Below are 22,620 nucleotides of genomic sequence, written 5' to 3'. Positions count from 1 at the left end.
GGAGCGAAAAAGACAAAAGAGCAAGCACTACCGGGCCTCCCTGGTGGCACAAGGGGTTAAGATGCAACCTATCAAGCTGTACACAGCCTCTGCAGCACGAGTTCAATTTCCCTGCCGGCCAGGGAGCAACCCACATGGCTAAGCAGACCTCTGAGTTGCCCATTGCTCCCCTCAGCAGTGTACTTCAATCTGCCTGTTCCATTCCTCACTCTGTCTCTGGTGAATCCTCTCACCCCCCACACCTCTGGCCTGTACCCCAGCTCTTGTATGCATGGATAATCTTAAAAAAAAACCCAACAAAACAAAGAGCACTATCTAGGAGCACGAGGGCAAGATTCATGAAAGGAATCCTTTGCCAAGATAAAGTTTAAAGTGTAATAATCAACATCAGAATTTGCCAGGGATTTAGGGACTGAATGTAACTCTCAGGAACACGAGGGCAAGATTCATGAAAGGAATCCTTTGCCAAGATAAAAGTTTAAAGTGTAATAATCAGGCCTCCCCGGTGGCGCAGTGATTGAGCGCTGGGTTGCAAAGCTGCCCACAGCCTCTGCGGCACCGATTTGATCCCCGGCCACTGGAGGAGGGTCCCACATGGTGGGCAGACCTCTCCTGCCGCCCGCTGCTCCCCTCAGCAGTGTACTTCGGTCCTTCTGCCTGCTCTGCTCCCTGCTCTGGCTCTGGTGAATTCTCTCACCCTCCCGCGCTTCTGACTGTACCCAGTGCGTGTATAAATAAATAAATAAATCTTCAAAAAAAAAAAAAAAAATTCTGTTGGCATTGTTAATGCCAATGCCAGGTTAACTTTTCTAAAATACTAAGGTGGTTGCTCAAAAATCTGTTTCTGTCTGGATCTGTGGTTTCCAGGCTGTAGATCAAGGCACCTTTGAACAGCAAACTCACAAGGATGCCAGGGGGTGTTTTAAATTTGGGGAATCACGATGATCAACTTGACGTTAGACATGTAAACTACTAGCTACAGGTAAGTCAGTTTCAACACTAGATTGTTCAGCTCTTTCAATATCAACCAGAATATGAGAGTAGTGTCCAATTTATTCCAGTGTTTGAGAAGTTGAAAAGTGCCCAACATTCCATTAGTAAATAATTGTAATTTAAAAATGGAAAAAAGGGGGCTTCCCCGAAGGCACAAGTGGTTAAGACTCAGCGCTATGAAGCTATCTGCAGCCACTGCAGCACAAGTTCGATCCCCAGCCACGCACAGCAGACCTCTCCTGTCTTGCCCGCTGCTCCCCTCAGCAGTGTATTTCAGTACATCTGCCTGTTCTGCTCCCCACTTTCTCTGGTGAGTCCCTTCACCCCCTACCCACCGCACCTCTGGTCTACACCCCAGTTCTACACAAAATACCCCAGTTCTACACAAAATAAAATAAAAATCTTTTTGATTTTTAAAGATGTATGCGTTTAAGAGCTGGAGTAGCTACATGGAACTACTAGGTATTTTGGTGTCATAAAATATTGCTGAGACACTGGGAACACTGATCTAGATGACAAAAATCCATACTTCTCAGCTTGATATTCAAGGTTCTTCAAATCTCTGATGTAACTATGTATCATCCATCCCCAGTATTCCCTGGTTCAAATCTTTCTCCAGTACTTGCTTGTTTGACCTTGGGCAAATCAGCTTCTCCAGGTCTATTACTCCAGCTATAAAGGGGAGAATAGTGCTCATCTTGTATGACTGTAGTGAGGATTACACAAGACCATAAACAGCACCTTTCTAGGGTAATGTGTAATGAAGTGTCAGACACAATACCCTCTTTATCTTAAACCCTCTGAAAAAGCCCAACTAGTGTTCATACTCAGTTTCCCAAAACTCATGTGGCTAGCCCTCAACTTTTTTTTTTCCCCCCCAGTCTTTTGCCTAATGATCCCCTCCTTGGGTTTGATTAATTAGCTAGGAGCAGCTCACAACTCAGAGAAACATTTTATTTACTAAATCACAGGTTTAAGATAAAAGGCTATAACTCGAAGAGCCAGATGGAAGAGATGCATAGGGGAAACTGTGGGGAAAGGGGGTGGAGCTTCCACTTTTCTAAGCACACCACTTTCCCCTTCTGTGCGCTTGTCCAATTTTCTAGTGCAATTTTCTAGCGAGGTGGTTCAAATGTTACTCTTTTTTTGATCCCTGGTCTACCTCCTCCATCAAGCCTCCCAACCAAACAAGCCCAGTTAACTGCTATAGTACTAACTATATCACACATCCCAATTGTAAAGCACTGTCATTTGTTACTGAACTTATGTATCACCTGCATATTGTTTCACCAGACTGTACATATCTTTGTGGTTAAGAATGTCATATTATATTAAAGTTCCCTAGAGCATTTAAGGAAGTGCAGGGGCAGATCACTGTTTGCTGAATTTATACAATATATGGATTCAAGTTTCAGATCAGATTAAGCACCCAGAACAGCCCCATGGGTAAAAAAGGCAGCTGGAACAACAGAGGGTAGTGGAACAAGAGAAAAGACAAGAGCTACAGGCTGGAGGTGCAAGGTGCAACCGAGAGGCAAAGGCCCCCCCCCTTAGACCAGGCCGCAAGTGAGACCTGGGAAGGATGCGTGACTTACAGCACTCAGACAGGTGCAGTCCTAGGAGTAGGAACTGGAGAGGCATGACAAGGAGGTGAGGATCCCAAAACAGTTTTCCACTCTCTCCTTCCAAGAAACACTACTTTTTTTTTCCTGGTGGAGAGGTCAGAAATGCCTATAAAAATTTCATTCAGTAAACAATCTTTTAAATGATAAATATCCTGAGACTGGGTAGAAGAAAATACTCAGTTCGCCCAAGGGACAATTATTTAACTGGACTTTACTCTCAAACATTTGGGATATAACTGCATGAAGGTTTGTGTGCGCGAGCAAAGCATTTTAGCCTTCTAAGTTAGGATGGGAGTGCTCCTTGGCTTGATTATGTGGCTCTGGGCAGCCTCAAAAATATTAATGGGAGAGGAGGCTGAAGAAATTGGGAGATGCCGCAAAAATGGGATAGCGAAAGCCTCCTAGTTTGACTAAAAATTAAATAAGACTGTTCTTTAGTAAACCAATGGGGAAGCCTGTTAGGGACTTCAGGTGACTCTGGATTTATGGGGCCAGACCCAGGACTGGCTGTGCAAAGAGCAGGTATATGGCCATGTTTAGGAATATAGGGAGAACACAGGTAGGTAGTCTGGCACCTATGGTTACAAATAGAGCATACCCTGAGAACAGCCAGTGACATAAAACTACTGGACCAAGTCTGGCACCTGCTGCTTCAAAAAGGGAATATCTAAGATTAATGTTTCTGGAAGACAAAGGGGCTAGCCACAGAGCACTTAATGAGTGGAAGAAAAATATTCTGGGTTACATCAGTCTTGAATTTTAACCAGATTAGTTCAATAGTCTTCATGGGCAGATTTAGGTTAAATAGCTATTTTCATTCCTCGACCCAAATAGCTGCAGTCCAAATCGGTACAGAAATACTTTAAAAGTAGCGCTTAATGAAAAAAACCAAGCAGAAGTGATTAAAGCTCCAAGGTATGTTTCAGGTAGGTGTTACTGCCCTCTGTACCTTCGCCCATTTATTAAGCCATGTTAAGTTACTTCTGCTTCATAAATTTAGAATTGAGACGGCGAACCCAACCAGAATGGGACAGAACGTGTTCCAAGTTAGCAGGGGACAGCATGGCGCCTCAGTGAGGTCTCCTATGGAGAACCCACGTGCCACTGTACAATTTAGGTTTTCTCACTGCACACCCGCATGTGATCCTTTGGCTCGTGTTTGTGGCTGGTTTCATCTCCAGGTTCCAATGGTGTGCCGCTTTGTTACCTCAGAGGTCGCTCCAAGCTTCCAGGTGCCCCTCTTGTAAGCCTTAGTTATCCGCATGTGAAGTTCAGGAGAGCTGACCAATCTGAAGACTGGAAATACTTGCTTCAAGGAGGAACTGCCATCCCAGCATAAACTGTCCATCTAATGAAGAAACTACTGTCATTCTGGGGATGGTGAGTCCCAGAAGATCATGCCAAGAAGCAGATGTCCTAAGTGGCTTCCTCTGAGAGTTTACCCCCAAGAGGAGCCATCTAGCCACTTGCTTTTTATCACATTTCTAATAGCTGCTCCATTTCTTCAAGGGCTGTTGTAAAATCATTCACTTGACTGTTGCATAATGTCTGCTGTTCTAGGAACCGCACCCTCTCCTCTTCTTTCACCTTCAACTTTACTTTTAAGGCCTGCAGTGAAAGAAAAAAAAAGAACAAACCCCACACAACCTTAACTCCGAGGAAAGACTACCCCAGAGCAGCACATTATGCTTCTGACTCTACTGGAATCCTGACATTGCATTTTTCTATCTTAGGTTTGTTTAACTATGCTGGTTTTAGGAATTGTTTCTCTCTACTACATATTCCAGTTTCTAAGCTGAAAGAATGAATCCTCTAAGATTCAGCGCAATTCCATGAGTCATCCATGCAATCCAGATGCAGTCCAAAACCAGGAATCTGAGTCTCCTACTACAGATCACCTTGAAATAGCAAGTTTTGTTTGGTTTTGTTTTAAATATACAAGAATTGGGGTAGAGACCAGAGGTGTGGGAGGGTGAGAGCATTCACCAGAGACAGAGAGGACAGCAGAACTGGCAGATGGGAGGGACTGCTGAGGGGAGCAGTGGATGAGACAGGAGAGGTCTGCCGTGCCATGTGGGTATCTCCCTGGCTGGCCGGGAATTGAACCCGCACTGCAAAGGCTGTGGACAGCTTCATAGTGCTGTGCTCAACCCACTATGCCACTGAGGAGGCTCAAAATATCAAGTTTCCTCAGCGTAGATTACACATAGGTTTTGACCCCCTATTTTGAACAACCTGTTGTGTTGCCACATGCCCTGCAAATGTGCCCAGTTCTAAGAGGCTTGAGAACAAAGAAAATCAGCACACAAACTTGGTGAAATCATGGCCTCCCCGGTGGTGCAGCGGTAAAGCGCTGGGTTGCGGAGCTGCCCGCAGCCTCTGCAGCGCTGGTTAGATCCCCGGCCACCAGGTGAGGGTCCCACATGGCACGCAGACCTGCCGCCCGCTGCTCCCCTCAGCAGTGTACTTCATCAGTCTGCCTGCTTTGCTCTCCGCTCTGACTTTGGTGAATTCTCTCACCCTCCTGCACTTCTGACTATACCCAGTGCTTGTATAAATAAATAAATAACTCTTAAAAAAAATCAGGGCATTAAGGAGCGAAAAAGACAAAAGAGCAAGCACTACCGGGCCTCCCTGGTGGCACAAGGGGTTAAGATGCAACCTATCAAGCTGTACACAGCCTCTGCAGCACGAGTTCAATTTCCCTGCCGGCCAGGGAGCAACCCACATGGCTAAGCAGACCTCTACTGAGTTGCCCATTGCTCCCCTCAGCAGTGTACTTCAATCTGCCTGTTCCATTCCTCACTCTGTCTCTGGTGAATCCTCTCACCCCCCACACCTCTGGCCTGTACCCAGTTCTTGTATGCATGGATAAATAAATCTTAAAAAAAAAACCAAAAAAACAAAGAGCACTATCTAGGAACACTATCATGAAAGGAATCCTTTGCCAAGATAAAAGTTTAAAGTGTAATAATCGGGCCTCCCCGGTGGCGCAGTGGTTGAGCGCTGGGTTGCGAAGCTGCCCACAGCCTCTGCGGCGCCGATTTGATCCCCGGCTGCTCCCCGGCCACCAGAGGAGGGTCCCACATGGCGCGCAGACCTCTCCTGCCGCCCGCTGCTCCCCTCAGCAGTGTACTTCGGTCCTTCTGCCTGCTCTGCTCCCGGCTCTGGCTCTGGTGAATTCTCTCACCCTCCTGCACTTCTGACTGTACCCAGTGCTTGTATAAATAAATAAAAAAAACCAAAACAAATGTTTAAAAAAAAAAAACTTGGTGAAATCAAATGAAACTTGGAACTTATTTACTAACAACGCATGAATGTTAGCTTCTTTGTTCTGACAAAAGTACGGTGGTATGTTAGTATTAGACCCAGATATAAAGCCACACAAATATGGACAACTAATCTTTGATAAAGGAGCAAAGAACAATGCAATGTAACAGGACAGTTTATTCAATAAATGGTGCTGGGAAAACTGGACCACCACATGCAAAAGAAAGAAACCAGACTACTACCTCACACCATGCGCAAAAATCAACTCAAAATGGATAAAAGAGGGCCTCCCTGGTGGCACAGGGGGTTAAGACACAGCCTATGAGGCTGTCCACAGCCACTGCAGCAAGAGTTCGATCCCCGGCCAGGGAGCAACCTACATGACACAGCAGACTTCTCCTGACTCACCTGCTGCTCCCCTCAGCAGTATATTTCAGTCAATTTGCCTGTTCTGTTCCCCACTCTGTCTCTGGTGAATCCTCTCACCCTCCCGCGCATCGGGCCTGTACCCCAGTTCTTGCATAAATAAATAAATCTTAAAAAAAAAAAATTTAAAAAAAATACATAAATATGAAAGAGTTCGCAACAAATGCACCTATTATGGTAGGAAATGAGAATCTTCCCTCAGGGTAATGTCTCTCACCTGTAACTCCTCCATCTGCTTTCTGGCTGTTTCATTAAAAAGCTTCAGCTCATCTTGCAAAGTTTCTAACAGCAACTAAGAGGAGAGTACAAAGTGGTAACAAATCTTTACTGAAATGTGAAAGAGTTGATTTAGATGATCACTAATGCCCCCTCCATTCATTCAATCCAGAGAACAGATAACCCCACTTGCACGTGCTCTGTGCTAGACAGGCACTTTGAAACCCCAGCAGCCATAGGAGGGGTGACTAACAGTTTGGGAGAATTGACAAAAGCGTCCATATTTACTGTTAAATGATCCTAAGTCAAGATAATTAATGTTCCAGGGGAAGAGATCATAGAAGCTCAAAAGACTTTAATCCCAATTACCTTCCTACTTCAGGGAAGACTAACAAGCTGAATTTAATTCAGCTGGATCTTTGCATCACATAGTTCTCAGCAAAGGAACAGGGAGAAATTCGGTATAGACTAATCAGAAAGTTCCTCCTACAGGTCCATCCTATTATGTGTTTTAAAGCAGTGTATTTTCAATTCAGACGCACTCATATTTCAAAGCAAAACGTCATCTTCCAAGTAAAATGTTATTTTGAGTATTTATCTGCCACTCCCTTTCACTAGGAACTAGATAACCAAAGGCTGCTTCTTGGGATTTGGGGATTATATGGCAGCGACCCTCCTAGATTTGCAAGTCCATCACTTGGCCCAAGTCCTCACCATAGAGTCCACGTGATCCACGCTGGATTCTCGCTGTGATGCCAGGGTCTCACTGCCTAAAACTGATGGAACAACAAAGCAATTCTAGTAAGGGAGCTGCACCTTAACAAAATCCCCCCACCTCCACCCTACCGTGGACTAGTGTGGGAGTATTTACTAGGGAAACTTCTCTAAGCATCCGGTCCCTAACTTTACTCAAGAGTTTCCACCTTGATGGGGTCACCCACACCTGACCCCCAGATTATATTTTACTTCCTTCCTTTTTAGGTTTGGAAATGATCAAAAATTTATTCTACTTTCTCAACTCAGCAGAAAATGTGTCCAAAGGAGAGGCATAGGCTGAATTTTCTTGTTTCAATTTAAAAAGCTTTTCATGGCCTCCCTGGTGGCATAGGGGTTAAAGTCTCAGCACTATCAAACTATCAGCAGTCACTGCAGCATGAGTTTGATCCCAGACCAGGGAGCTGACCCCATGGCAAAGCAGACCTCTCCTGGCTGGCCCACTGCTCAGCAGTATATTTCAGTCTGCCTGTTCTGTTCCCCACTCTGTCTCTGGTGAATCCGCTCACCAAACCTCTCCTCCACCTCCCCCCACTGGCACACACACACACACACACACACACACCCCTCTGGACTAGACACCAGTTCTTGTATGTGTAAATAAAAAAATAAACCTTAAAAGAAATCATACAAAAAGGTACACGGTAACTATAAAGAATATATCCTAAAATGCTCAGGATAACTAGTAGCATTCGAAGCCAGCATTCCTTAATTCAAAGCAGCCTGGGCCCCTTCCCTGGGCATTCTGAAACTCAATTCAGTCTGAAGCCCTTTTAGGTCTGTATTTGCTTCTTCTATTCTCTTCTTTGCCAGACATTGCTTTCTATGTACAGGGTCAGAACAGGATCACATTTTAACCAGTATGATGATTCTGTTGATTAGCCAGGTTTAGAACCCCTTGAAAAAGTATTATCTCACACTCTCTCCACTTGAGGAAGTTAGATGATTAGAGTTATCTCCCTTGAAAGAATGAAAATATTATTTCTGGTCTACCTGCAAACTTGTACCTGCACCAAATGAATGTCACAAGTGTTCAGGTAAGAAAAATAATTTTCTCTCCATAAATATATGAAATTCTGTCAGTCAGGCAAAGTAAACATCATGAGAACACAGTAGACAAACATCATGAGAAGGGAGTAGTTGCTTGGCAACCCCTGTACAGACTGGCCCAGATGATACCACGCTGGATTTGACATACAGTCCAGAAACTTCCACAAGGGGCATGTACACCACAAAGGCAGCTGCGCACTCTCTCACCTGGGTTGAGGCCCTTGCTCTCCAAAACTGCCAAACAGTTGTCCTGAAACTTCTCTAGCAGCTCCACCTTTTGGGTCAGGTCCTTCAGTTCTCCCTGTTGGGGTGTCATGCACATAGATCAGGCCTGCCCAACTCCCCAGGGGTGATCTTTCCTGCCCTTGCTTTTTGACAGCCTATAGCACAAGCCTGGCATCCTCTCTCTGCCCTCAGGAAATGGGCATCACAAGCTTGCTCCCTCCAGGGGGTCCCTCAGTTTCCACCCGCATGGCAGAGGTCAGCAGATCTCTTACCTGAGTTTCAGTCAACTTCTGGTGCAACTGTTTGTTGACCGCCTCTAAGAGCTGGTTCTTATCCTTGAGATCTTCCTCTGATTTCTGCTTACTCAATGGTTTATAACTGTAATAATTGCACGTGTCACTAGAGGGGTTAAGAGTATGGGCAATGGGACCTCCCTAGTGGCACAGGGGTTAAAGTCTCAGAGCTATCCACAGCCACTGCAGCATGAGTTCAATCCCAGGCCAGGGAGCTGACCCACATGGTGCAGCAGACCTCTCCTGCCTTCCCAGCTGCTCCCCTCAGCAGTGTATTTAGGTCCATCTGCTGTTCTGCTCCCCACTCTGTCTATGGTGAATCCTCTCACCCCTTGCACCTCTGGCCTGTACCCCAGGTCTTGTATGAATAAATACATAAAATAGGAAAAAAAAAGCTCTGTGTGACTCCATTTCCCAAACTCTGTTTTTTTTGTTAAAGATTTATTTATGCTACAGTGGCTGCGGATAGCCTCACAACTTAACCCCTTGTGCCACCAGGGAGGCCCTACACTCAGGGCTTAAATCCTGGCTTCATCACACAGTGAGTAATGTCTTGAGTTGCCCAACCTGAGGCTGATTCCTCATTTCTAGAATTAAGATAATATCTACATCTCATATTATTGGTGTCAAAAGTAAAAGAGAATAATGTACAATTCTTAGCACAGCTACTGAAACATAGTAAATGTTTGGCCTTTATGAAAACAGTAACCATTATCATCACTAATATTAAATCTTCCTGTGGAGTTCTGAGTCCTTTTTGATAGTATTTTACTTTCAGAACTTTTAAAACACACCCAAATAGTAGATTTGGATTTAGAACTATTTCTACAAACTTTTAGCTTTTATTTTTTCTGCCTTCAGCACTACAAAATGTTCAAGCTAACTTCAAATTAAGAAGGGTTCTTCTTCAGCATTTCACTGCTACCACCAGAACATCCATCTCCAACTCACTAACAACATGCAGCCTCTGCTATCCCGAGGCATCATACTCCTGTTGATGAACCATAGCTTGATTCCTGGTCCTGACCCTGACAATCAGTGCTTATCTGGTACTCAAGATGGTGGCATCACTGATGCTTCTTGCCCTGACAGCAGTTCTCAAACCTGGCTGTGTCTCAGCTCTGAAAATTCCATTCAGGTGACACCCAGACTGTAACACGTTAAATAAGTTACATGAGTGATTTTGGTGTACAACCAGGATTGAGATCCACTTTCCTAATGTGGTGACCAAGTTTTATTTACCCTGATGCTCACTTCTTTCTGAGGTTCTTCCTGATGGCATTATCTGCAGCTTTCACCTGCCTAGATAAGCAAAAAAGAAAAAGAAAAAAATCAATCATAGTACTGTTGTTAATGAGGCAGAACAAAGCCTGGTTTCTGAGGAAAGAACAGTTCATCCAATGCAAATAGCACAGGCTTAAGAAGCTCTGAAAGGGGAGTTCCCTGGTGACACAAGGGGTAAAGAGTCATTTATGAAGCTTCTGCAGCCACTGCAGCCCGAGTTCCACTCCCCGTCAGGGAGCTACCCATATGGCGCAGCAGACCTCTCCTGTCTCGCCCACTGTTCCCCTCAGCAGTATATTTCGGTCGGCCTGCCTGTTCTGTTCCCCATTCTGTCTCAGGTGAATCCTCTCATACCCCGCACCTCTGGCCTATACCCCAGTTCTTGTATGTATAAATAAATAAATCTTTTTTTTTTTTTAAAGCAGCTCTGAAGGCTCAGGCACTTTTGTTTCACCCCACACTATTATAATGGGCTCCCTCCCCCCCACCTTAACAACATGACATACCGGGTTCCTGTAGCAACCTCATGTCAACCTTATTTACGTAGGAAATAAGCACTAGGTAGACAGATACCCAAACACGCTACACTGGGCTAGATCCTGTCAGATCAACAAGCTAGGCTAAAACTAACCCCCAACCACAATGACTGACACTTAGGGCTACTGTTTATTTTTTTAAAGATTTTTTTTTTTAATAGAGGCATGTTTTATTTATTTATTTGTTTGTTTGTTTTGTTTATACATGCACTGGGTACAGTCAGAAGTGCGGGAGGGTGAGAGGATTCACCAGAGCCAGAGCCAGAGAGGGGAGCAGAGCAGGCAGAAGGACCGAAGTACACTGCTGAGGGGAGCAGCGGGCGGCAGGAGAGATCTGCGCGCCATGCGGGACCCTCCTCCGGTGACCGGGGAGCAGCCGGGGATTGAACGCGCTGCAGAGGCTGCGGGCAGCTTCGCAACCCAGCGCTCAACCGCTGCGCCACCGGGGAGGCCCAGGGCTACTGTTTAACCTCAGATCTGCCATTTGTATGTTCAGAGCAAGTGGTGAGAGGGGAGAGAGAACACCTCTTATCAGAACCCTTGTTGTGTTTCCTCAGAACTGATAAGAGATTTCTGACCCGTGGCTCAGGGGGCTGTGCTCACCAAAACCCTGCTTTCTTGGTACAGGGCAAAATTCCAGGCAGATGTCCTAATTGGACACCAATTATCTGACTCTCACCCATTCTCTCGTCTTGGTTTGGTGATTTTTGGAACGTCATTCTCTGAATCTCCTGAATGAAGAAGTCTGGAAACACTGGCTTCTTTGGACTTAACAGGTATCAGGCTCTTAGAAGTGGCTCGAGTTTGTGAGTCTATGAAGGAAAACAAGAGGGTGAAACCACAAGCGTTGTGACCCAACATTTGCCAGCCACAATAGAGGTCATAATCCTCTGAATTTTCATTCTGAACAATGTCAATTAAAAAAAATATATTTTATTTATGCATACAAGAACTGGGGTACAGGCCAGAGGTATGGGGGGTGAGAGGATTCACCAGAGACATAGTGGGGAACAAAACAGGTAGACTGACTAAAATACACTGCTGAGGGGAGCAGCGGGAGATGTAGGAGAGGTGTGCTGTGCCATGTGGGTAGCTCCCTGGCCAGCTGGGGATCAAACTCATGCTGCAGAGGCTATTAATTGCTTAATAGCGCTGTCTTTAACCCCTGCCCGACCAGGGAGGCCCAACAATGTCAATTTGTAAGGATTAATTCAGGCAACTTCTAGGCTAATTGGGGGTAGAAACCAAAATTCCTTTAATGTGACAGTATAGTATGTTTGAGAATAGCCAAAGTTCTATGATACATCATCTAACTGTCCAGAGGATTAAATGTCAAAGTGGAGACTGACACACACACACACACACACACAAAAACTAACATTAAGAGGCATTGTGGGGGTTAGCAGGGCAAAATACAGTTGAATCCTTCATTATACGCAAGTGATGGAATTGAGCCATCTTACCAGGATCCAAAGAACCCTGCCTGGTCTCAGGCTATATGCAAGCTGCTTTAGAGGTCTTTTAATTGCTTCTTAGTTGTTTTGACGAGACTGTGTTCCTAACTACTCTAAGGAGACTTCATTGTTCGTTAAGCCTAGTAGAGCATCTGATATGTTAACAGTGGTTCAATACTTTTCTGACTAATTAAACAGAACAAGTTACAAAGTGATATACAGTGAGAAATAAATTACAACTTTGAGTTCTTTTTGTGCATGTTACCAATTCAAAAAAACTAAAAAACAACTAACCCATGTCCCCAAAACAACACACCTGGGAGAAAGCCTAAAAATGTTAAAACTATTGAGATGACATATAACCATCAAACTGGGTTAGGGACAGAAAGCAGAGATGAGAACTTTCAATTTGGCTGAAAGTCAGTCACTCCCCACCGGAGGGGCACTGCTGGTCTCAGGGAATGGCAGCATAAGACCTGGCTGCAGCGCCTCCCTGGTGGCGTGTCTGCAGCCATTTGAGTTTGATCCCCCAGCCAGGAAGGGGCTCCACATGGTGCAGCAAACCTCTTCTGTCTTGTCTGCTGCTCCCCTCAGCAGTGTATTTCAGTACATCTGCCTGCTCTGCTCCCCACTCTGTCTCTGGTGAATCCTCTCACCCTGCCCCTCCCACCAAATCTCTGGCTTGAACTCCAGATCTTATATGCACAAATAAATATATCTTTTTTTTTTTTTAAGATTTATTTATTTATTCATACAGCACTGGGTACAGTCAGAAGTGCAGGAGGGTGAGAGAATTCACCAGAGCCAGAGCGGGGAACAGAACAAACAGACCTACGAAATACACTGCTGAGGGGAGCAGCAGGCGGCAGGAGAGGTCTGTCACGCCATGTGGGACCCTTGCCAATGGCCAGGGATCGAACTGTCGCTGCAGAGGCCGCGGGCAGCTTCGCAGCCCAGGGCTCAACTGCTGCGCCACTAGGGGAGGCCCACAAATAAATATATCTTAAAAAAAAAAAAAAAAAAGACCTGGCTGCAGATCCTCCAGTAATTTGTAAGACCTGTGCTACCAGGAATTCCATTAAGGTGTTCTGAGGCAACTAAGACAAACAGAACAAGCCTTTGGAGAAGAGCCTATTTACCTCACAGATCAATCTTGCTAATACTGACCAACAAGCTGCAGCAGTCACCTGGAAAACGGTCATCCACAGCTGCTTCAAAAATGACTCCTCACGGGCTTCCCCGGTGGCGCAGCGGTTGAGCGCTGGGTTGCGAGGCTGCCCGCAGCCTCTGCAGCGCCGGTTCGATCCCCGGCTGTTCCCCGGCCACCGGAGGAGGGTCCCACATGGCGTGCAGACCTCTCCTGCCGCCCGCTGCTCCCCTCAGCAGTGTACTTCGCTCCTTCTGCCTGCCCTGCTCTGGCTCTGGTGAATTCTCTCACCCTCCCGCGCCTCTGACTGTACCCAGTGCTTGTATAAATAAATAAATAAACCTTTAAAAAAAAAACAAAAACAAAAATGACTCCTCAGGTTCTGATGTATGAAGGTAACTCTGATCCCTATTCTGTGTTATGATCTCTAGGCAACTCAACAACGGCAGACCCTAGGAGATTACGTTCAACTACAAGCCAGTAACACAAAGCAAGATGGCCAAGCAATAAAAAAATTATTTTCTTTTTTTTTTTTTTTAAAAGATTTATTTATTTATTTATACAAGCACTGGGTACAGTCAGAAGCGTGGGAGGGTGAGAGAATTCACCAGAGCCAGAGCGGGGAGCAGAGCAGGCGGCAGGAGAGGTCTGCGAGCCAAGTGAGACCCTCCTCCGGTGGCCGGGGAGCAGCCGGGGATCGAACCGGCACTGCAGAGGCTGCGGGCAACTTCACAACCCAGCGCTCAACCGCTGCGCCACCGGGGAGGCCCTAAAAAAATTATTTTCAATCTTATCTCTTCTCTCAGGGTTCTCAAACACTCTAGGGCTGGGCCAGACCCCTCACTCTTCCCATTTACTGAAAACAGGTACTACACGAGCGACACTGGTTCGCAGATACAAACGCGAACCAGACACTGCGTGAACCCTATTACTGCCCTCTAAATATCCCGGCTTCTCTCTCTTGGGAGTCCCTCCACAGAGCCCAAGCCTAGAAATAAAACGGGCAATTGTTTAAAAAGTTGTTTACATCCTGCAGGGGAGGAGGGAGAGTGAACAGAGGGAGGGAGGGAGAAGCACAGCAGACTGAGGTGTGGTGCACGGGTGCATTGGGGAAGGAAATTCTATGGGGACTCAATCTGAGGGGGTGGCGGGAAGCAAATATTGTTTAAAAAATTTAAAAAAGGATAAATGTTACAATAGAAAATGGGGGGGGGAGTCCCAGTTTAGTGGAAATAACAGCTGGACAATCAGCAATTTGAACTTTTGAATTTAAGTGATGACTGCAGCACGGTTAGGGGTGTGGGTTCGGGGTGCGGGTCACAGGGTCCATCTAAACCTCCCCAAGGGCGCTTCCCCTCACTTCCACCAGAAACCTGGACAGCCTGCCCAAGGGGAGTCAGCAGGTAGGTGGTCAGCGGCGACGAACGCCCTCCCCCCCTTTCCCAGGTCCCCCATATTCGCCCCCGCCCCCCGACCGGCTGCCCGTCTAAGGGCTGAGGCGCGGGCAGCCGAGGGGACGCGGACGGGGTGTGCACCCACCTGCGGGCAGGCCGCCGCCCGGCACACTGGGGGGCTGCAGCGCGCACAGAGTCCTGCCCAGGCCGGCCATGGTGACGGGGCGCACGCCTGGGCCCTGCAAGGTGCGAGGCGGACGTTACTCGGCGTCGGGCCTGGGCGCCCCCGGAGGCGGAGGGCAGCGTGGGGGAACCCTCTATTCCCAGCCCACCACGACCGCTCCCCACACCCAGCCGCGAGCTTCGCCCCGGAGAGCCGAACCCGAGCGCCCGCCGCTCCAGACCGCCGCTCTCGCAGCTCCGGGTCAAACGCTGCTGGGAAGCAACCGCCGCCTCGCCAGCCGGATCTGCCGCCGCGCTTTCAAACCGAAACTTCCGGTGACAGGGCCGGAGGTGGGGCGGGGCGTCCTCTGTGGGAGGCCATGTTGTACGGATAACGCTGAGGCGGGCGCCGTCGCTGGGGACTACCATGCTGTACGGAAGAGCCTAGCAAGGGGTGAGTTTGAGCTTCCCTGCTTAGGGTGAATGAGCCCCGGGTCCGGGTGAGGGCAGGGAGTGGTGCGCTCTTCCCGCCGGGATGGAGCCATGAGCCACCAGTGTCATATTCCGGACTTGGGACGCAAACCTATCATCTTTAGAACACGTGTCACAATCCTCTTTATTTGGTCTGTTAGGAATGTGCGTGATGCCAGCAGCATAGGGTATTTATTTATTTATTTTTAAAGATTTATTTATTTATGCATACAAGAACTGGAGCACAGGCCAGAGGTGTGGGGGGTGAGAGGATTCACCAGAGAGAGTGGGGAACAGAGCAGGCAGACTGATTGAAATGCACTGCTGAGGGGAGCAGCGGGCCGGTCAGGAGAGGTCTACTGTGCCAGGTGGGTAGCTCCCTGAGTGGGGAGGTAGGTGGGGGGTTTGAAATCGAACTTAAGCTGCAGTGGCTGGAGATGGCTAGATAGCTTGATAGCGCTGAGACAACCCCTGCACCACCAGGGAGGCCAAGTAGGTGAAATTTGAAGAGGACAGGTGAACTGAAATACCTGAGGCAGTTACCCCAAGTCTTAACTTTTGTAACAGGTATCTCCATAAAAAGGGGAGGTCCCATATTCCCTCCCCCACACAATGAGGCAGTGGAGCTCTGTGGCCAGGTGAAGCTTTGTTTGGGGGAAATGATGTCCTGAGCTAATCCCATACAGGCTTTGTGGACTCCACCCCCACTCCAGACTAAAGCCATCAAGACATTGGGAAAGACAAATCCCGTCACCACCAAAGGGAAGGTGGCTGGGACCTGAGGGTGGAGTTAAGCAGCCAGGTTAGGTATAAAAACCAAACACGTGGGTCTTGGGCTGGCTCACTATCGCTAGCCTCCTGGCTTCACGGCTCCTGGCTTGCGACCAGCTCTCAGAGTGCCATTTGGGATTCCAGATCGGCGGATCGGGTAGGATGCATTTAAAACTTTGTCTCCCACTTTTCTCCCTGAGCTGTACATTTCCTCATTTCCCCTTCCCTTGTAAATAAACCTTTTATTAACCTTTCACGTGTGCCTGCAGTAGAGCATTGATAAGTCCTTTTAAGCATGCGGGTGAGGACCCACAGTCAGGCACCCCGTTTTGTATTGGGGCTGCCCTGTAACAGCTTGAGACTTGAAAGTGACAGGGAAGGAGAGACAAGTGGAGCAGAGAGACATACCAGGAAAAGGGCTAGCTTGCTTCTCAGCTTTGGAATTTTGCCAGAGACTTGAGGGGCATGGAAGAGACATGTGGAGTCTAGACACATAGAGACACTGGAAAGAGACATGTGGATGAGAGGCCCAAGAGGAGGCTGACGATGGCAGCCATTATCTTGATTTGTACTTAATTTTGCTTCTTTTTGTCTTGACTTGTCTGGCCCCTTTTGCCGCTTCTTGTGCTTTCTTGACAGAAGGTGCCTTAGACTTGTGACAAGCTTTTGTGTCTCAGTGGCTCTCCTTTGGGACAACCCTGTTTGGCTGGGAATTTACCTGTGAGGGAATGGGTTATTTGGGGTTTTTCATTGGGAAACTATCCTTTTCCCCCCCTATATGCACAATCATTCTATTAAAGATTTTTCACAGTAAGTGTATGTTTTGTCTTTATGTGGTGGATCACAGAATCCTTGTAGAAAGTGTAAATTTGGGGATCCTGAGGACCCCCTCAGTCTGCCCGCTAACACTGATAACACTCAGATTTTAGGCAGAGATTCAAAGCTACTCCTAACAAAGAGGGCAGAGTTCTCAAGTGATTAATGCACTCATTTACTTCACTCAATAATTAATTTATTGAGCACTTACTATGTGCCAGGCTATTATTCTAAGTGGGTGGATATTGGGGGAGGGAGTAGGCAGCAGATATCAAACTCCCCTTGGCTCTGCCCTCCTAGAGTTTACAATCTTGGAAACAGTAAACAATCAAGCAAATTTATGATTATATTTCAATTAAATTGGAAAAAGACCCAAATAAATATATCTTTACTAACTGTAGTAAAACAGGAATGAGCTTTTCTCCAAGAAGGGATTGAAAGATGGGAGGAGAGTGGTACAGATAAAGTTGGAGTGAGAAGTCAAAAGGAAGGCTGTGTAGGTCAAAGGTAAAAGATTAGATTTTATTTTAAGAGTAATGGGAAGTGATTGAAGTATAGAGCAGAAGAATTTTATTCAATTTACATTTTTGAAAGTTCAGTTTGGCTACTACATGGAGAATGAATTAATGAGTTGAAGGCAGGGTGTTAAAAAATCACAAATTAAGAAATCTAATTGACTTGATTAAATTCATGAATTGGGTAACATCCTGGTTAGATTCTGCAATTGCTTACACAATTATAGACAGGAAGAGGATGGGAATGATAGTGGCTAGGGAGGGGAAGGAGAGCAGGTAAGACACTAAGTATGGTATAGTAGGAAATCTGCGCATACACATTGTTTATGGCCTGTCTGCTCTAAAAAAATTTTTTTAAAGTAACTTTTTATTCTTTTTTTTTTTAAAGATATAGTTATTTATGCATACAAGAGCTGGGGTGCCAGAGATGGGGGGCCGGGGGTGGGATGGCGGGGGGGTGGTGAGAGGATCCACGGAGACAGAGTGGGGAACAGAACAGGCAGACTGACCGAAACGCACTGCTGAGGGGAGCAGCGGGTGAGACAGGAGAGGTCTGCCACACCATGTGGGTTTCTCCCTGGGTGGATGGGGATCAAACTTGTGCTGCAGAGGCTGCAGTCTGCCTCACAGTGCAGTGCTTAACCCCTTGGCCACCAGGGAGGACCCTGCTCTAAAAAATTTTTAAGCTGGAAAATTAACTCCAGCACGTCTGGGGGAGTGCAGGAGCCAGTGTTATCTGAAGACCAACCCCAGCACATTGGGACCAGCATGAGGCCAGGGGTCCAGGAGCACAATAAAGAATTCTGGGGGCTGGACATCACAGCTCCTGGCAGCACTGAAGGCCTGCTCACGGCTGAAGTGACTATCCTTATTTTCAGCCTTTATTCAACTCACTATAAAAACCCAGGGCCTCCCTAGTGGCACAGCGGTTGAGCGCTGGGTTGCGAAGCTGCCCGCAGCCTCTGCAGCGCTGGTTCGATTCCCGGCTGCTCCCGGCCACTGGAGGAGGGTCCCACATGGTGCGCAGACCCCTCCTGCCGCCCCCTGCTCCCCTCAGCAGTGTGCTTCTGTCCTTCTGCCTGCTCTGCTCCCCGCTCTGGCTCTGGTGAATTCTCTCACCCTCCCACACTTCTGACTGTACCCAGTGCTTGTATAAATAAATAAATAAATAAATAAATAAATAAATAAATAAATAAATCTAAAAAACCCCAAAAAACAAAAAACCCAGCTGGACTGTTAACCCTCCCCATCCCTTCCAGATTGCTGCCCGTCTGATTAAAGTGTACCTTAAAGATTCAATTCCTGTCTCTCCTTTATTGGCATTCAGTGGTGACAAATCGCCCCAACTCCCATCTTTGGGTTACAGGACAAGGTTGGCAAAAGGAAGGATTATTTCAGGTAAAGCCAAACTCCTCAGTGGAGTGAGGGTGTGTTCCGATGCTGTTTTCCTCACTCGAGTTAACTGGGAAATTCCATATTGTTACTGTGGGAGAGGCTAAAGCTGTAACAGGTGATACATCTATGTGGGGTCTCACAGGAAGACTCTATTTTGGGCCTGTTTTTCAAGTTTTAAGAGGCAATAACAAATCTAGAGAGACACTTGGGAGACTACACTAATCATTCAGGTGAGCAGATGATTGTAACTTGGCCATGATGGTGGAGGTGGTGAGTGGAGACAGAGAAGCAGACACATTTTAAAGATTTATTTATGTATACAAGAGCTGGGGTACAGGCCAGATGCATGGGAGGGTGAGAGGACTCACCAGAGACAGAGTGGGGAGCAGAACATGCAGACTGAAGAAATGCACTGCTGAGGGGCGCAGTGGGTGAGACAGGAAAGGTCTGCCGCGCCATGTGGGATTCTTGCGGGCTGGCCAGCTGAGATAGAACCCGCGCTGCAGAGGCTATGGACAGCTTCACAGTGTGGCACTCAACCACCTGCGCCACCAGGGGAGGCCCAGAGAGTGAGATCTTAAGGGTGACTTCCAGGCTTAAGTAAGTGTGTGGACAGAGTCACTGCTTTGTGTTGGGGCAAGATTGAAAGTTCAGTTTTGAATGTAGTAAATGTGGAATGAGAGCGTTGGGAATCAGCCTTTGTGCCCAGAGAAGTATGGATTAAAGAGATCCCCTTGGGAGTCATATTGAATGAGGGCATCTCCGGTGGTCTAGGGTTGTCTCAGCTCTATCACCACTGCACCTGAGTTCCATCCCTGGCCAGAGAGCTGACCCACATATGGCACAGCAGACCTCTCCTGTCTCACCTGCTGCTCCCCTCAGCAGTGTATTTCAGTATATCCGCCTGTTCTGCTCCCCACTCTCTGGTGAATGCTCTCACCCCCTTTCCCCCGGACTTCTGACCTACACCCTCGTCTTCTATGCAAAAAAAAAAAAAAACAAATTTTGAAATCACCCAGGGAAGTACTGTATCAAGAACCTCAAGGCCAAAGATAGGGACAGCAGTGCAGCAGGCTGCGCCTCCCATGCTGTCTCTTGACCTGGTCCAGGCATTGGGGGAGACTCCTGAGAAGTGGGGAGTTCGCCTAAGAGGGAAAGTTGTACTTCCCAGAAGAGGGGAGTTCTTGCACTTCCCAAAGAAGATCTGAACTAGGGAGTCTCCATGGCAAAGCCTGCTAAAGCTCTCCTTTTTGTTCTTGGTTAATGCAAAAGTAGGTTAGTTATTAAATGGCTTGTGAAAACCTAATTCAGACCAGGTGACAATTGGCTTATTGTTCTTACGCATGAACTATCACAAAAGAAGTAAAAATTGTTAAAGATATAGTTAGGAAAGAAATGTTTCGGCCCTGAGAACTATGGAGAACAAGCTGCTCTGAACCACCTGTGCTTGGAAACCATGGCCTAACCTGGGGGGGTACCTGTTTGCGGCAACAATACATCTCCTGGTGTATGCAAAAGGCCAACAGTTAGCAGGTTATGTGGAGGTTAGGAATTTCTAGTTAAAAGTTAGATTTCTGTAGAACTAAAACAGTATTGATGAGTTACTTTAGATCACTTTGAAATAATTGATAATAGGCTAGATTAATTGAGTACTAGGGAATGGGTTGATTTTAGTAATATAGCATAACAATGGACTTTCATGTCCACTCTGAAATTAGGAAGGCTTGACAGGATGATTGATTGTTACTGAACATTGTACTGTCTTAGACAATTGATTATGTTAGAAAAAGAGTTGTACCTAGGAGAGTAATTGTCCCTGTTGATTATCTTAATCAGATTTAAGAAGTGTCCTTTTGTAGTATGAGATCAAGAGGGTCTTTGTATATTCAGGAGAAAATATGTAATGATTGTCTCTGTTCTGCTTTGATGCTTATGCTGATGTAACCTCGCCTTAAGGTATAAATAAAGACCTGCTGAGACCCTCAGTAGGAGATACTTGCACCTGAGAGAGTGTCTGTGTCTGCCTCACTTCTACCTCCCTCCACTTCCCCTCAGCCCTCTGAAAAAACTTCACCAACTCTGTCCTCTCCTTTCTGAAATCCCTGACACGACTTCTAGCTGGAGCTGGTCTCCAGCACAGCAACATTTAGAAGATGCAATAAAAAGAAGGTGTCAGCCAAGAAAACTGATAAAGAGGTGCCAGATGTTATAAATGCAAATGTTAACTTCAATAAGAAACAAAACACAATAGAGGTGTCAGAGAGGTGAGAAGAAAACAAACAAACAAAAAAAAGGATGGTGTCCTAGAAGCCAGGGAGGAGGAAGTGGTAGCTCCTGAAGAAGGCAGTGGTATAGTCTTGAAAATAACTGAATGTTTAAGCAAGATGAGAATAGCAACCAAGAAATCATAGAGGGGTATAACAAGAGGAATTCTGGTGGACCGGTTTGGGTGGAAGCCACATACTCAAGCCACAGGTTGAGTATGCAAGAGATAAGTCAAGATGACAGCTTTGTGACTGGAGTAGATCAGTTGGGCAGTAGCTGGAGATGAATTGTGGGAGTTAAGGAAAGTTTTTTTTGAAGGTGGACACACCTGCGGATGGGGAACAAGCCAGCTGAGAGGAAGAAAAGGATGCTCCAGGAGGGAGAGGAGAGGATCAAAGGAGCATGTATGCAAGTTCACTTATCTTTTTGTTCCTGTGTTGTCTAAACTATCTTTTTTTAAAGATTGATTTATTTATGCATACAAGAACTGGGGTATAGGCCAGAGGTGTGGGAGGGTGAGAGGATTCACCAGAGACAGAGTGGGGAGCAGAACAGGCAGACTGACTGAAACACACTGCTGAGGGGAGCAGCGGGCAAGACAGGAGAGGTCTGCTGAGCCATGCAGGTCACTTCCCTGGCTGGGGATCGAACTTGTGCTGCAGTGGCTGCGGATAGCTTCATAGTGCTGTGCTTAAATACTTGCCCCACCAAGGAGGCCCCTAAACTATTAATTCCATGTAGTTATTTTTCATCTCAGACATTTTGGTTTTCATCTCTACATGTTCAATTTGACTGTCTATCTATTCTCCCAAGGCTCTTCTTAGCTAATGAATATGGAATACTGTTATAACCATTTTGAGGGCCTAGTCTGCTAATTCTTACATAAGTGTGAATTCAGAGTTGGTTTCTATTGAGTTTTCTCCTCATTATGGGTCATATTTTTCTGCTTCTTTGCATGACTAATAATCTTTTCTTATTAGATTCCAGACATTGACATTTTACATTTTTGGGTGTTGGGTATTTTTGTATTCCTATAAATATTCTCGAGTTTTGGTCTGGGATGTAGTTATATTACTTAGAAACAAGTCTTGTTTTTGACATTTATTAGATGGGGACAAGCAGTGTTTAAATTAGTAGGGCTAACAAGTTGCCACTACTGAGGCAAAACCCTTTTGGTAACTCTAACTAATGTTCCACGAACCATGAGGTTTTCCAGTTGTGCAATGTGAACTGGTACCATTCCAGTCACTATTGGCTACCGTTCCCTCTTATCTTTTGGGGTGTTTTTTTTTCCTTGGTCTCAAGTACTTTCCACACATTTGCACAATGAGCAATGCTCTGGTAAATAACAAGGGCCATTGTTACTTATTTAGAAGTATTTAGAAATACTCCTACGAGTATTTCTCCAACCCACACTGTTCTCTGGGCGCAAAGCCTGTATTTCCAAATTCCTGCTAGAGAGCTCCTTTAGAATGTCTCAGAAAAACTTCAAGTGTGTCATTTTCAAAACTCTCAGTGTCCTCCCAACACATAATAGT

General features: G+C 46.3%; 1 protein-coding gene across 1 annotated transcript; it reads right to left on the bottom strand.

Annotated features, from left to right (window-relative positions):
• Nucleotides 1-777: 777 nt before the first annotated feature.
• On the bottom strand, nucleotides 778-15,145 carry KNSTRN (kinetochore localized astrin (SPAG5) binding protein). Its single transcript, XM_054700539.1, has 9 exons — nucleotides 15,070-15,145; nucleotides 14,833-14,926; nucleotides 11,372-11,504; nucleotides 10,127-10,174; nucleotides 8,852-8,978; nucleotides 8,562-8,655; nucleotides 7,245-7,306; nucleotides 6,532-6,606; nucleotides 778-4,226 (listed from the first exon to the last, which is right to left on the bottom strand). The coding sequence occupies exons 2-9, from the start codon at nucleotides 14,900-14,902 to the stop codon at nucleotides 4,095-4,097; spliced, it is 741 nt and encodes a 246-aa protein (XP_054556514.1). The 5' UTR covers nucleotides 14,903-14,926; nucleotides 15,070-15,145; the 3' UTR covers nucleotides 778-4,094.
• Nucleotides 15,146-22,620: the final 7,475 nt, after the last annotated feature.

This window comes from Talpa occidentalis, unplaced genomic scaffold (assembly GCF_014898055.3).
Source record: "Talpa occidentalis isolate TD23 unplaced genomic scaffold, MPIMG_talOcc4v2.1 talOcc4.11, whole genome shotgun sequence".
NCBI lineage: Eukaryota > Metazoa > Chordata > Mammalia > Eulipotyphla > Talpidae > Talpa > Talpa occidentalis.
Note: the sequence above shows the minus strand (reverse complement) of the source record. Positions and strands in the feature narration are given on the sequence as shown.

Coding starts and splice junctions, on each gene's coding strand:
- KNSTRN (XM_054700539.1), bottom strand. CDS start 14,902: ATGGCCGGCCTGGGCAGGACTCTGTGCGCGCTGCAGCCCCCCAGTGTG. Junction 10,175..11,371: donor AAACCAAGACGAGAGAATGG/GTGAGAGTCAGA, acceptor TTGCTTATCTAG/GCAGGTGAAAGCTGCAGATA. Junction 7,307..8,561: donor GAGCAAGGGCCTCAACCCAG/GTGAGAGAGTGC, acceptor TTGTTCCATCAG/TTTTAGGCAGTGAGACCCTG.